This window comes from Perca flavescens, chromosome 4 (assembly GCF_004354835.1).
Source record: "Perca flavescens isolate YP-PL-M2 chromosome 4, PFLA_1.0, whole genome shotgun sequence".
Taxonomy (NCBI): Eukaryota; Metazoa; Chordata; class Actinopteri; order Perciformes; family Percidae; genus Perca; species Perca flavescens.
In genome coordinates, this window is record NC_041334.1 from 8,968,084 (window position 1) to 8,980,063 (window position 11,980).

Genomic DNA, 11,980 nt, shown 5'->3' on the forward strand with positions numbered 1-11,980 from the left:
CTATCAAAATGTGTGATTTATGAATTTTCCATGTCTTTAAGTTGATGTCTGGCAGACAACCTATAAAACTTATTAAGATGTGGGTCAGAAGTAGCTTGCTCAGGTCATTTACTTAAAAGTAGCAATACTACAAATTAAAAAAAGAAGATTTTGTATGATATACAATGACTGCATTCAAGTTTTTAATTCAAAATTAAGTACAAGTATAGAAGTATTAACATGTACTGAAAGTATTAAAAGTATTAATTGTGAAGCATGGCTCTAATTTCTTTTTTATTAGATTATTATTAATGAAAAGATTCTGGATTGTTTTTATTGATTCATTGCTATATGGTTACTTAAAAATAAAATGTTAAATGCTGGTTGAGCCTCAACTCATTTAAACTAGGCTACTTTAGTTACTTTACCAGTGCAAAATATTTTATAAGACGATATGTTTAGTATGATATGCCTAGATGGTATTTTGTAAAGTAAGCAATAACTAATCCGATGAATGAAGTGGAGTAAAATGTAGCCTACAATATTTCAATAGAAGCATAAAGTAGCATAAAATGGAAATAAGTAAAGTAAGCCTACACGTTTGTAGTATAGGTAAGGGGTCAGCCGTGTGTTCCCACAGCCCTATGTTTCCACATTTCTAAGATTTTTCTTAAAATTAGGCCCTATGTTCCCACAGCCCTATGTTTGCACATTTCTAGGACATTTTCAAAATTAGGTCTAGTGATCCTACATTTCCTTTCAATTTAAGCCCTATCCTCCCACAACATATTTTAGGGTTAGGGGGATAAAATCTGATACAAATTTATGAAAAAGGAAATGGAACATAGGGCCTAATTTTGAAAAAAAATCTTAGAAATGTGGGAACATAGGGCCTAATTTTGAAAAAAATCTTAGAAACATTGGAACACAGGGCCTAATTTTGAAAGAAAAAAAAATCTTAGAAATGTGTGAACACACGACTGTGGGAACATAGGGCCTAATTTTCAGTGGTAAACTGAATGTGTGAACATAGGGCTATGGCACGCTCCAATAGGTAACGGCTGGTGTGACTATTGGTTTCAAATTGACGCGCATGACGCGATCTGATGGAGATGAGGGGTTCAGAACGTGCCCAGAAAACAGATGGGAGGGGCGTTCATTGATGGGAAAGAAATAAAAAGGTCGGCCGGTAGTCGGTTGTCTCTCAGACCTGAAGTGAGCACAAGGATCATGCGTTTTCCGGGAGAGCAGATGCCAAGCAACAAGTGTGACGAGCCCAGAGAACATTTGACTGTGTCCCTTGTCTCAGCTGTGAGACGGATGATCTGAGCGTGTACCTGCAGGCTGCTCCTGTGCAGAACACGCCCTGATAGAAAAGGTAGACACACACACACACGCGCACACACACACTCAGCCTGATCACTGACCTGAAAACAACAGCCCCAATGCTCCACCTCAGGCTCCTCACACCACCGGACACCTACCAAATGAAATCCAAACGAGTTTATTTCCACAAACGTCTGGCGTATCCCGAGGAACTTTATTCACGCGTGCAGCTCAGAGCTCCTGGACACCCCGCGGGATTCGAGAGAGAAATAAGGCTGGTTGTTGCAACGGCAGAGCGTTAACCCACCGGCTCGGGCTGAGCACCATGAGTAGGAAGGCACGGCGCTGGATTTTCCATTTCTTCCTTTGCCTTGGAGTATTATATCTGAAAATCGGGTGAGTAATTAGGATGTTCCTGCAGGTTGGCTGTGCACTTCACACGGGCGCAATTTAAGATTTCAAAATGAATGCTTAAAAATTGATTTTAAGAAAATTAAGAGATGTTAAATAGCCTACTTCTTCTTACCTGTGACAGATTCTTCAGAGCTGTAGAAAAACGAGGGCCCCCAAAATCTGGCTGTGATTCCTTTGCAAGTGGGCTATAGTTTCATTCATGAGCCTTTTCTTTTTTTTTTTTTTTTTTTTAAGCATTCTTTTTTTGGGGGGGGTATAGGAATGTCACCAGACCTGCAGTCTTATTTCCTCAGATTAATGTCCATCACAAAGGTGTGTAGTAGGCTTAAAAACACCTGCAGAATTTATATTTTACCTTTTTCACCTTTTGCCGCAGGGGTCTGTCATCGGTGGTTGCGCTGGGAGCGAGCATCATCTGTAATAAAATCCCCGGCTTGGCCCCCCGTCAGAGGACTATCTGTCAGAGCCGACCCGACGCGATCATAGTGATCGGAGAGGGAGTTCAGATGGGCATCAATGAGTGTCAGTTTCAGTTCAGACACGGACGCTGGAACTGCTCGGCCCTGGCAGAGAGGACCGTGTTCGGGAAAGAGCTCAAAGTGGGTATGTCGTACTTGGATTTTTATGTCAATAAGCCGTGCACTATTAAATTGACTTTAGTATTGGTTCTTTAATGTCCCATTATTCAAATTCTATGGGCGTCTGTGATGGGTTTAAAGTAGGGCCTAATTGTAATTGTTTTGTGCTCCTATGACTATGCAGACTGATATTCCTATAGGATTCTTACACTTACAGTGCAGCTGAGTATCATTCTAAATGTTACTACTGAACTATTATTATTGTTGCTGTTTTACTAAATGGTTATTACACAGAGAGCTCCACTTCATCAGTGAGTTCTTTTTCTTCTTCTTCCAAAGTGCCATAAAAGACCTTGTTGAGACATGTCAGCATGCCTTGATCTTGATAGTTACAGTGCTCATAAGATTGTTTTCGACTATTAAAATAGTTATTACTGAGATTCTTTTTTAAATATCTGCATAATATTACACCAGCACCTTGATAACTTTGTGCTGCTTGCACACAGATAGATTGATGCACTGAGTTAGATGTTAACGTTACTGTTTGCACTCTACTGTCTATGTAAGTCTTGAGGAAGTCCTAAAAAAAGTTTTGTAAATTGCTATAGTTTGTCCAAAAAATAGTCCAAAAGGGCATCCCTCCGATGTACTGGACCAATGACACTTTGACAAATGTCTGGAGGCTAAAGTCTGAAGCTCTCAGTGCATCTGCTCTTGGTGGGAAAATGAGCCACGGATTTGATCCTGTGCATGGAACAAGGCTTGAGGCGATTCTTTGCTCCAAAAACAGGACTGCGGAAATAAGTGGGGAATCATGTTTAACACACTAGTGTTCCACTGTCTCGTCCTCTGAGCTCACCCTGTCATCTCAGAGAAAGAGATGCAGAGCGTGGGTGTCATTTTTCACTTCAAGTGTCATCAAGGATTAAAGTTTTGAGCTTTTTAATAATGCTGATTTAGGGCATTGTACAAGATAACCTTATATTATATTGCCTAAGATGGTTGCAGTATTAGCTTAAAAAATGAGTACAGTCTGGATGACCCTTCCGCTGTAAGGTATATAGTTTGATGTGTGAATGAGTGGGCCTATGCCTTAAAGGTCAGTATTTAACAGTGATAAAGCATCCTGTCATGACAATTCATAAAGTGATCGTGACTACATACTGTAAGTGTATGCATTTCCTCCACCTTGTAACATGCAGACCTACATGCTCTTTATCTACTTTCAGCTAAACCAACGTCATATGTTCATAAAATACTCCCCACCCCCCCACCCCCGAAAGCTTCAAGTTCAGACAAGTACTCTCTTCTAGGCTTACAAATGTATCTCCAGGTCCTGCAGCGTTGGCAGGGGACATTTCATGCAGAATGATTTTAGACCACCGCTTCAGGAAAGAATTACACTTTTCATGTATGTCCTCAGATTTAAACAAAAGTCAAGTTACTCATTGCAGAATCCAAATTTGACCTAAATTAAGATGAGAATCAGGCTGAGTTCCAGGAGGGTCCAGCAGCCCTGCACAGAGTATGTGTATTGTTTTGTTTCAGCAGACTGGAACACTGATAACTGATAAAATATATAAATTTGGGATGGCTGTTGGCAGTGATACAGCAATCAAAGCCAAGTTTCCTTTTTCAAAGTAACTCACTGTTGGTACCAGCTGCTTCTTTACTGACTATAAAGGCAGATCAGAGTTAGTTTAATATCTCAGGTTTACACGTTTGATGCCAGTATGCCACTGTCCACTTAGAGATAGTTCTTTTAATAAAAAGTGAATGTGAGCATGATGGCACGGCACTTAAAGAACAGCTACACATATACATTTCAGTGTATGAAGGAGAACCCTTACCGTAAATGTCTAAAATGTTTGTCTGGCGGTTTAATTGTTAAAGGTAATGATTTTGTTGGAGCATTTTTGCAAATTATGGTCATTTTTGGATGCTTTTCACATGTGCGCCAACAGGAATTATCTCCATTTTAATTAAAAAAACACAGTGACCTGAAGCACTTAGATTTATGGAGTGGAAATCCATCTCTGTAGGGAGGCTCTGCATGCCTTTCAGACTCACTTCACAGGGTGGATCCCAGTGTGACGGCGGTTCGGACAAGGGCCAAAAATGATGCCTAAACATTTAATACACTATCTCCCGCTGAATGGTCTCAAAACGATCATCTTTACCAGTCAAATGTACTCTGCAGATTGATTGGTGAATTGATTATATTATACTCCTGCAGGTTCTGGCCTGCCTCCCTCAGCAGTGCTCCATTATATTTTATAGCTTCCTCATGAAGTTTCTTTCTTTTTAAGAGAGCTTGATTAAGGAATTGGACTTGGCTTGGTTCATGTAGTTTATGATTTGGTTTGAGGCAGCTATGCCAGGTATGTAAGGAGTCTTGACAGTGCTTGACTTAGTTAATCATGTTCTCTGCAATCATGATTTATTTGTATTTTTTTTTGCAGGCAGCAAGGAGGCTGCGTTCACCTACGCTATCATTGCCGCCGGGGTTGCCCATGCAGTCACTGCGGCCTGCACCCAGGGGAGCCTGAGCGGCTGCGGCTGCGACAAGGAGAAACAGGGTTTTTACAACCAGGAGGAGGGCTGGAAGTGGGGCGGCTGCTCTGCAGACGTTCACTACGGCCTGGGTTTCTCTAAGGTGTTTGTGGACGCACGGGAGATCAAGCAGAATGCCAGGACTCTTATGAATTTACATAACAATGAAGTGGGACGCAAGGTAGGTTTGTGTTATTCTGTCGTCTTACTTTTTCATTCATTTTAACAGATACAAAAATCCACTTTAGTTCATGTTTCATCATAATGACCTGACCATAAGTCATTTACAGTAGATGCTTTCAGAAAAAGAGCATTTTCCTAAAAACCAATGTATAGACTAATACAAAAGTAATCCCACGCAAATGACCCACTATTCAATTCAATTCAATTCAATTTTATTTATAGTATCAAATCATAACAAGAGTTATCTCGAGACACTTTACAGATAGAGTAGGTCCAGACCACACTCTATAATTTACAAAGCCCCAACAATTCCAACAATTACAGTAATTCCCTCAAGAGCAAGCAGTGCGACAGTGGCGAGGAAAAACTCCCTCTTGGGAAGAAACCTCGGAACCACTAGAAGGGAGAACTTATTTTGCTGTGTTTAAGACGTTTCTGGGCGTCAGCCTTTGGGCACTGGGGGAACCCCCCCCCCCCCCTCCCAGGCACAGTGTGCAGGATGTGGGGGTTGGACTCTAAGCTCGTTCCCAAACGAGACTAAATGGTTGGCTTCCACTGGCCCCAGGTTGTCAGGTGCATGGCTCTTGAGTCGCTGCCGTATGTGATGCTGTAGGTGGTACACTATGTTGCCAACCGCAGTTAGGGGGGCGTCCTGCTCATTCTGCCTTCAAGCACTGACAAAATATATAAGCATGTGTCAATAAATGAATTCATAATGATTCAGCCTCTACAATAGACCCATATTTTCCTTATACACACATGTAAGCAGTGTGCACAAAGTACAAGCAAAGAGAGCATTACAGAGGTACTCCCAAAAATCTAACATGCATACCGTATATATGATAATATGAAAGAAGAAGGATTAGAAAATCTAGAGAAATTAAGGAGTATTATATACTGTTTTTTTTAACTACATTTTTTAACTGTTTTCTATACGCACTGCTTAACTTGCTGTTCACAGTTGCAAAAGCGATTCCAGCATGCCCTGGACGAGGGGAAGGCAAAGTGGCCCCATGGACTGTAAAAATAGTGGACGTAGCATCTGTAACCTCACCCATTGGTTTTTGGGACTGCTATTTTAAAGCCAGTGTGGCAATTTGGCCACTTTAAACCTCACGTGACGATTTTTGTGCGAGAAGGTGGCACTTGGGAGAATGACGTGGCCAAGCCAGTGTTGTTTATGGTTGCAATGGGGCTGTCCTAAGCTAAACCAAAAGGGAAAAGTGGCAGATTTTCAACCCTTCTGAGATTTACTGCTGGGTGAACACGGACCTCCGGGTACTAGAGACATTCATTTGCAGTACAGAAATTCAGCAGACTTTCCCTTAAGTTACCAGCTAACGCTAGCGGTAGCGGTAGCGGTAGCTGACGCTCGCGGTAGCTGATGCTGGCGGCAGCCGGCAAAATGCTTAACAAGACATTTTTAGGTGACAAAAATGTTCCAGTTAACTGATAAAGTAAAAACACACAGTGAAAGGGTCACAGTTGAAGATGAAAAAACGGATTGACAGATCGGCTTGTAGCCACGCCCCTAAAGCATCTACTGCCTTTTTGTCTATTTTAAAATAAATGGGACCATAATTTACTAAATGAACATCATGCTGTATTGAAGAACACAAATGTAGAGTCAAGAGGTAACAGTGTCTGACAAGATGCACATTGAGGACCATGAGCATATAGCCAGACTCTGATGTTGTTTACCAATGCACAGACGTAGGCAGCCAAATGACAGATCAATAGAAACTGCAGGACTAGCCACAAAATGGCCCCATAAGAAAGCAATTTATTGGAAAAGCCACAGAAGACACATGATAGATTAGTGTAAGTCTGAGGTAAACTTTCAAGAATCCTGTACTAAGCCTTGATAACCCACGATTTCCCGACCTTTAACATCTGTAAGAGTCAGATTTTAAAGGTTTATGATAACTTATCTGCAGTTCATGTCACTGAACATTAAATAACATAGCATTTAAGGAAGTGTTTCATTTTGAGATGGCTTATTTGCTAAACTACGACACCGAAAAGAGATACAACAATTTAAAAAATAGGCATATGCTTATTTTTTAAAAGTAAGTGCTGTAGTACAACTAGCAGGAGACAAGTTATAATTGAGGTAAGTTTGGAGACACTACCTTATTTAATCATTAAATTAATAAACATTTTTGTATCTCTTTTCGGTGTTGTAGTTTGTAGACGGTCCCTAAGCACTTGTCTTGCCGTCTCAACACCGGAACTAAACAGAGCTGAATTAGCACGCATTTTATGTATTTCTTTCAAATCTACTGCAGTCAGATTCACTGTGTTCACCCGCAAGGAATCACTTCACGTGGGTAGGCACTTGTAATGACATTTCGAACATTTTAAGAGGCTTAAAGCACGTTTAAATCTTGCCTGGTTTCAGCCTCCTGGGTGCTAACGCTACCAGGAGGATAACACGGTGTAGACAACACCGATTGTTTTCATTTTTCTCGCTACTGACAGCACTCCAAATTTACAAACAACAGAGCTACGTGTTGAAATTGACCGAAAATCTCCTTTAACGGAGTACACACCTACACAGATCAAATGTGAACTACGGTGTCCCGTAAGGTACAAAAAAGCAAAAATTGCTGAACTGCATCTGTTATAGTAATGGCAACAGTGCTGTCTAGTGGCCTACTTAAGGCTACTACCTTACAATAACATAACCTAACATTACATACATTGCAAAGCGACCTGTAGAGAACACTGTGTGCCAATCCAACAAGTCAGGCTATGGGGTGTTTTGCCATAATTAAATTGCATGTTTCTATTATGAGGAAGTCAAACTTGTGGTTTCTGGCATATGTCATGGATCCTATGTTAGCAATTAGCGTGTATTAGCATGGCGGCGTTAGCACCAGTCAGGAACACCTCACCAGCTGTGTCTACGTTGTTTTTGCGAGTAACTAACTTGAGTACTCCATATAATTTAATGCGAGCACATGAATGTTAGCCATGATATAAATGAATGAAGCTCAACGCTTACCTGTTTAGGAGGAAATTAGTCAACTCTGTGTCCTTTTAGGTTCTAAGCTGTCTCCTTCTTTTAAATGCATCTCCAATATTTATCCGTTTTTTTTTTTACCTCGTCTTTGGTTATGCAACCGTTTAGAAAGAAGGTGAGTATTATTTTTAGGGATGTCAGAATCTATCTATCTCCGTCAGTCATGTTTGTTTGTTTGCTGCTTCCATGGCTGTACTAACGTTACAGCTTTAGCGCTAAGTTTTTACAGACATATCTGGCAACCCGGCTTGGCCATCAAACTGGGCAGTTGATGCCAACACACAGGCCAAAACACAAACAGACATTACATCACGAAACAGAAATTTCAAAAGGGGAAAATACTGACATTAGCATTGTTGTCAGAAAAGATAGTATTTCAACTTAGCATGTTTCCTTAATATCTGATGACACATTGGGGTCATTTTTTAAATTAAATATAGTAAATATATTACATATTGCACCATTAACAATTTGCTTACATTTGAACAATAACTTGGTTAATTGAAATAATGCTCTTTAGAATTAGTAGATGTAGCTGAAAGTTGGAAAGGCTAACTTAACTGGAAATGCAGTCAAAATATATTTAACAACCAAATCCCAATGGCTCTCCATCTTATCTTATTTTGTGTTAGTTCCTATTTCATTGCATAGATATGAGAGCATATGGCTTGACCTCATCATGCCTTTCATGCTGTACAAATATAATCTTAGTAGTGCCAATTGTAATGCTAGATGTTCCAGATGTCTCTGTTTAAGAGCACAACAAATAACTGAGGTCTGGCATCAGTCAGTATGTGATACAATTTTAATATACACTTACTAAACTGATACCTCCCTAATTAGTGCAAGGAATTCATGTTCATTTGGAGAAGACTTTGTGTGTTTTGAGTGCCAACCTTCAAATTTCTTGAGAAGAATAAACAATAGTGTAAAAGGTGCCACGGAGGCTTACAGGGGTTCTGTTAGGCAAACAATGGTAGCTTGGTTGGCATTTCACTTCACTGAACTCCATGAATTAAATGCTTGTCAGGTCTCGGGGGCATGACCACACTAAGCTGTATGCATCCAAGGCTTTTGACAATTACCCCACGAGACTCCACAAAGTCTGAGGCCACATCAGAGTGGCATAATTAAAAAGCAGAGTGAGGCTTCTCTAATGCCAGTGAGGGTTCCCGCTCAGTCAGGAGGAAGGAGGGTAAGCTGATGTCATTCAAAACCAAGACACACAGAGAATACCCCGGCTGCTATGCCAGACACATCGAACGATTCCACTCTAACCCTGAAAAGGCCTTTCACTCTTGCCAGTCTGCTCGCTGTAAAGGCTTCGATGTCTTCAGTCCCTACAAGAACTCGGAAATAATCCAGCTTCTGTTTAACTTCTTCGCCTCATACAGATTTATTTTATTGTAACCGCATACGAAGAGAATAGTTTCCTGTTTTACCATTGCTGTTGCCCATAGTAAAGCAGTTGGTCAAGATACTGAAGGTTGGTGAAGTAAACTCAGATTGCTATGTAGAGGCATGGGACAAAAGATGCATGAATCTCTGAGGTGTTTGCAGACATGCACAATATTAAGTGTTTTTACATTTTGTTTATTATTATCTTTAAAAAAAAGTATCACGTTTACTTTAATTATTAAAACCAGGTTAAAAAACAAGTCTGGTAAAAAAATATGATGTTAAAAATACCATGTGCAGCACAAATCATTATTGATTTAGATGTACCTCTGTACTTTATCACTTATTTTTTCCTGTTTTTTATTTACTGGAAACATTTCTCAGGCTGTTTACTGAAAACGGCAGCAGGGAAACACAAAAACCTTATGGGGCATGGGTTCGTTACATTTAGGTGAAAATCACTTCGAATCTATCTGCTCCTTTTGAAAAACATCCGGAGATATTTCCAATGAAATTCAGTAAACGATAAAACTGATGCCTGTAGAAATACTTGTTCCTATTTCCCATAATGGAACTCCATAGACCTTTTCGTGAGACCCTTCTCGCCTGGTAAATAGTCACGTTTAGAAACTCCACACCTCCAGTTTTGTAACGCAGGCTTTCAAAGAGAGTAAGAAGTAGTCTCCAAGCACAAGCTGAGATAACCCTAAAGACATCACTATGACATCATCAGAGTTATTTTCCTTGACTTGACAAAGCTCCTTCAGAGCCGCAGAAGACATTATACAACAGTTTAAAAGACTAGTAAAGTGATGTTAAATCAATGAAGCCCTTTAACGTTTATCGACTTTCTGGCATTATGTCGTATAATCAATTATAATATATATATATATGTATGTGTGTGTGTGTGTGTGTGTGTGTGTGTAACCTTGAATAACAGGACATACAGGAACGTAGAGAGTTTCCATTAGAATTTTGTATGCATGTTTCTTCCATGAGTGTGTTTTGAGGCTCATCCTGTCTTGTAAAAGAATGGCACATACATAGCTACTGGCCATAGGGTGACATGCAGCTCTGAAATCTCTGGAATGCTTACATTCATTTGGAATGCTAAAAAACTTTTGTCTCAACCTGTTGAACTATTCATGTAATATGTTGGCCTGAGTATTTCTGTGAACTCATATGTTTCTTACTTGCTCGTTATGGAAAGACAGCCACAAACAAACTGTAAGAAATGTGTTTTAATGTCAGAACTTAGATCTTTTGGAAAACCTCTTAGATCGTCACGATTAGGGGAAAGCCCCGATGAATGTCTAGTAGACAGTTTGATCCGAACAAATTCAAAAAGTAAATATGACCTGATTTAAGTTGGGCAGTTGCAAATTGGCACACTTTTTAGTTTGAAACTTGGAAACATTGCTTCATCTCAACTTCCCCTCTATGTTCTAGGTCCTGGAGAAGGGCATGCGTCTGGAGTGTAAGTGTCACGGTGTGTCGGGATCCTGCACCACCAAGACATGCTGGACGACGCTCCCCATGTTCCGGAAGCTGGGATACATCCTCAAGGACAAGTACAACCAGGCAGTGCACGTGGAGCCGGTACGAGCCAGCCGCAACAAGCGCCCCGCATTCCTTAAGGTCAAGAAACCCCACTCATACCGCAAGCCCATGGACACAGAGCTGGTCTACATTGAGAGGTCGCCCAACTACTGTGAGGCTGACCCTCTGACCGGCAGCATGGGGACACAGGGTCGCCTGTGCAACAAAACGGCTCAGCAGCCCAACAGCTGCGACTTGATGTGTTGCGGTCGAGGATATAACACACACCAGTACTCACGCGTTTGGCAGTGCAACTGCAAGTTCCTGTGGTGCTGCTATGTGAAATGCAACACCTGCAGTGAGAGGACGGAGGTGTATACCTGTAAATAGAAATATTTATTGGATGTGTATTTAGACACACAGCTACACTGGACTGCGTGTGGATGTGTTTGCGTGTTAATGTATTTAAGAATAAGGTTTCTCTGTGGCTGGTACATGCGTGCGGAGCATCAGCCTTTCTGTCTTGGCATTACAACAATCACGACAGCCGGTTCCTCCAATGTGTGTTGATTCTACTGATGCCAATGGACATCTGCCATGACACTGGACTCAAGCTATGGGCTCATAAATTATTGTTTTATTTTTCAATTTGAATGCCATTTCCTGCTCCACGCTTGACTTCTCTGCAGACCATAATGGTCTACTATCATGAATCACCTCAAATAGTGATATTTTTTTCTTTTAAAAAATAATAATTTATTCAATGAGAAAACTACTGAAGATTTTGAAAATTCACTGTAGACTAAATCTCGTAAGTTGGTGCACTTAAAAGCTAAACAAATTCTCTCTTTTTTTTTTTTTAACAAGACAACTTACACACTGGAGCTGAGAACTGAAACAGTCACAGAACAGAACTGAACTTGACTGGATGTCATATTTGGAAGCCTGCAGTTTATGTGCATTAAGCCTAGCAGAATAATATTAA

General features: G+C 40.5%; 1 protein-coding gene across 1 annotated transcript; it reads left to right on the top strand.

The window, feature by feature from the left end:
• The first annotated feature begins 1,627 nt into the window (after window positions 1-1,627).
• wnt7aa (wingless-type MMTV integration site family, member 7Aa) lies at window positions 1,628-11,385 on the top strand. The gene is made up of 4 exons (XM_028574867.1): window positions 1,628-1,701; window positions 2,096-2,322; window positions 4,760-5,031; window positions 10,906-11,385. Exons 1-4 carry the CDS (start codon window positions 1,631-1,633, stop codon window positions 11,383-11,385), a joined length of 1,050 nt encoding a protein of 349 aa, XP_028430668.1. The 5' UTR covers window positions 1,628-1,630.
• The last annotated feature ends 595 nt before the right edge of the window (window positions 11,386-11,980 follow it).

What these genes read in the sequence shown, in the direction of transcription:
- wnt7aa (XM_028574867.1), top strand. Translation starts at nt 1,631, where the DNA reads ATGAGTAGGAAGGCACGGCGCTGGATTTTCCATTTCTTCCTTTGCCTT. An exon ending in CGGGAAAGAGCTCAAAGTGG is followed by an intron (nt 2,323 to 4,759) that starts GTATGTCGTACT and finishes TTTTTTTTGCAG; the next exon opens with GCAGCAAGGAGGCTGCGTTC. An exon ending in ACAATGAAGTGGGACGCAAG is followed by an intron (nt 5,032 to 10,905) that starts GTAGGTTTGTGT and finishes TCTATGTTCTAG; the next exon opens with GTCCTGGAGAAGGGCATGCG.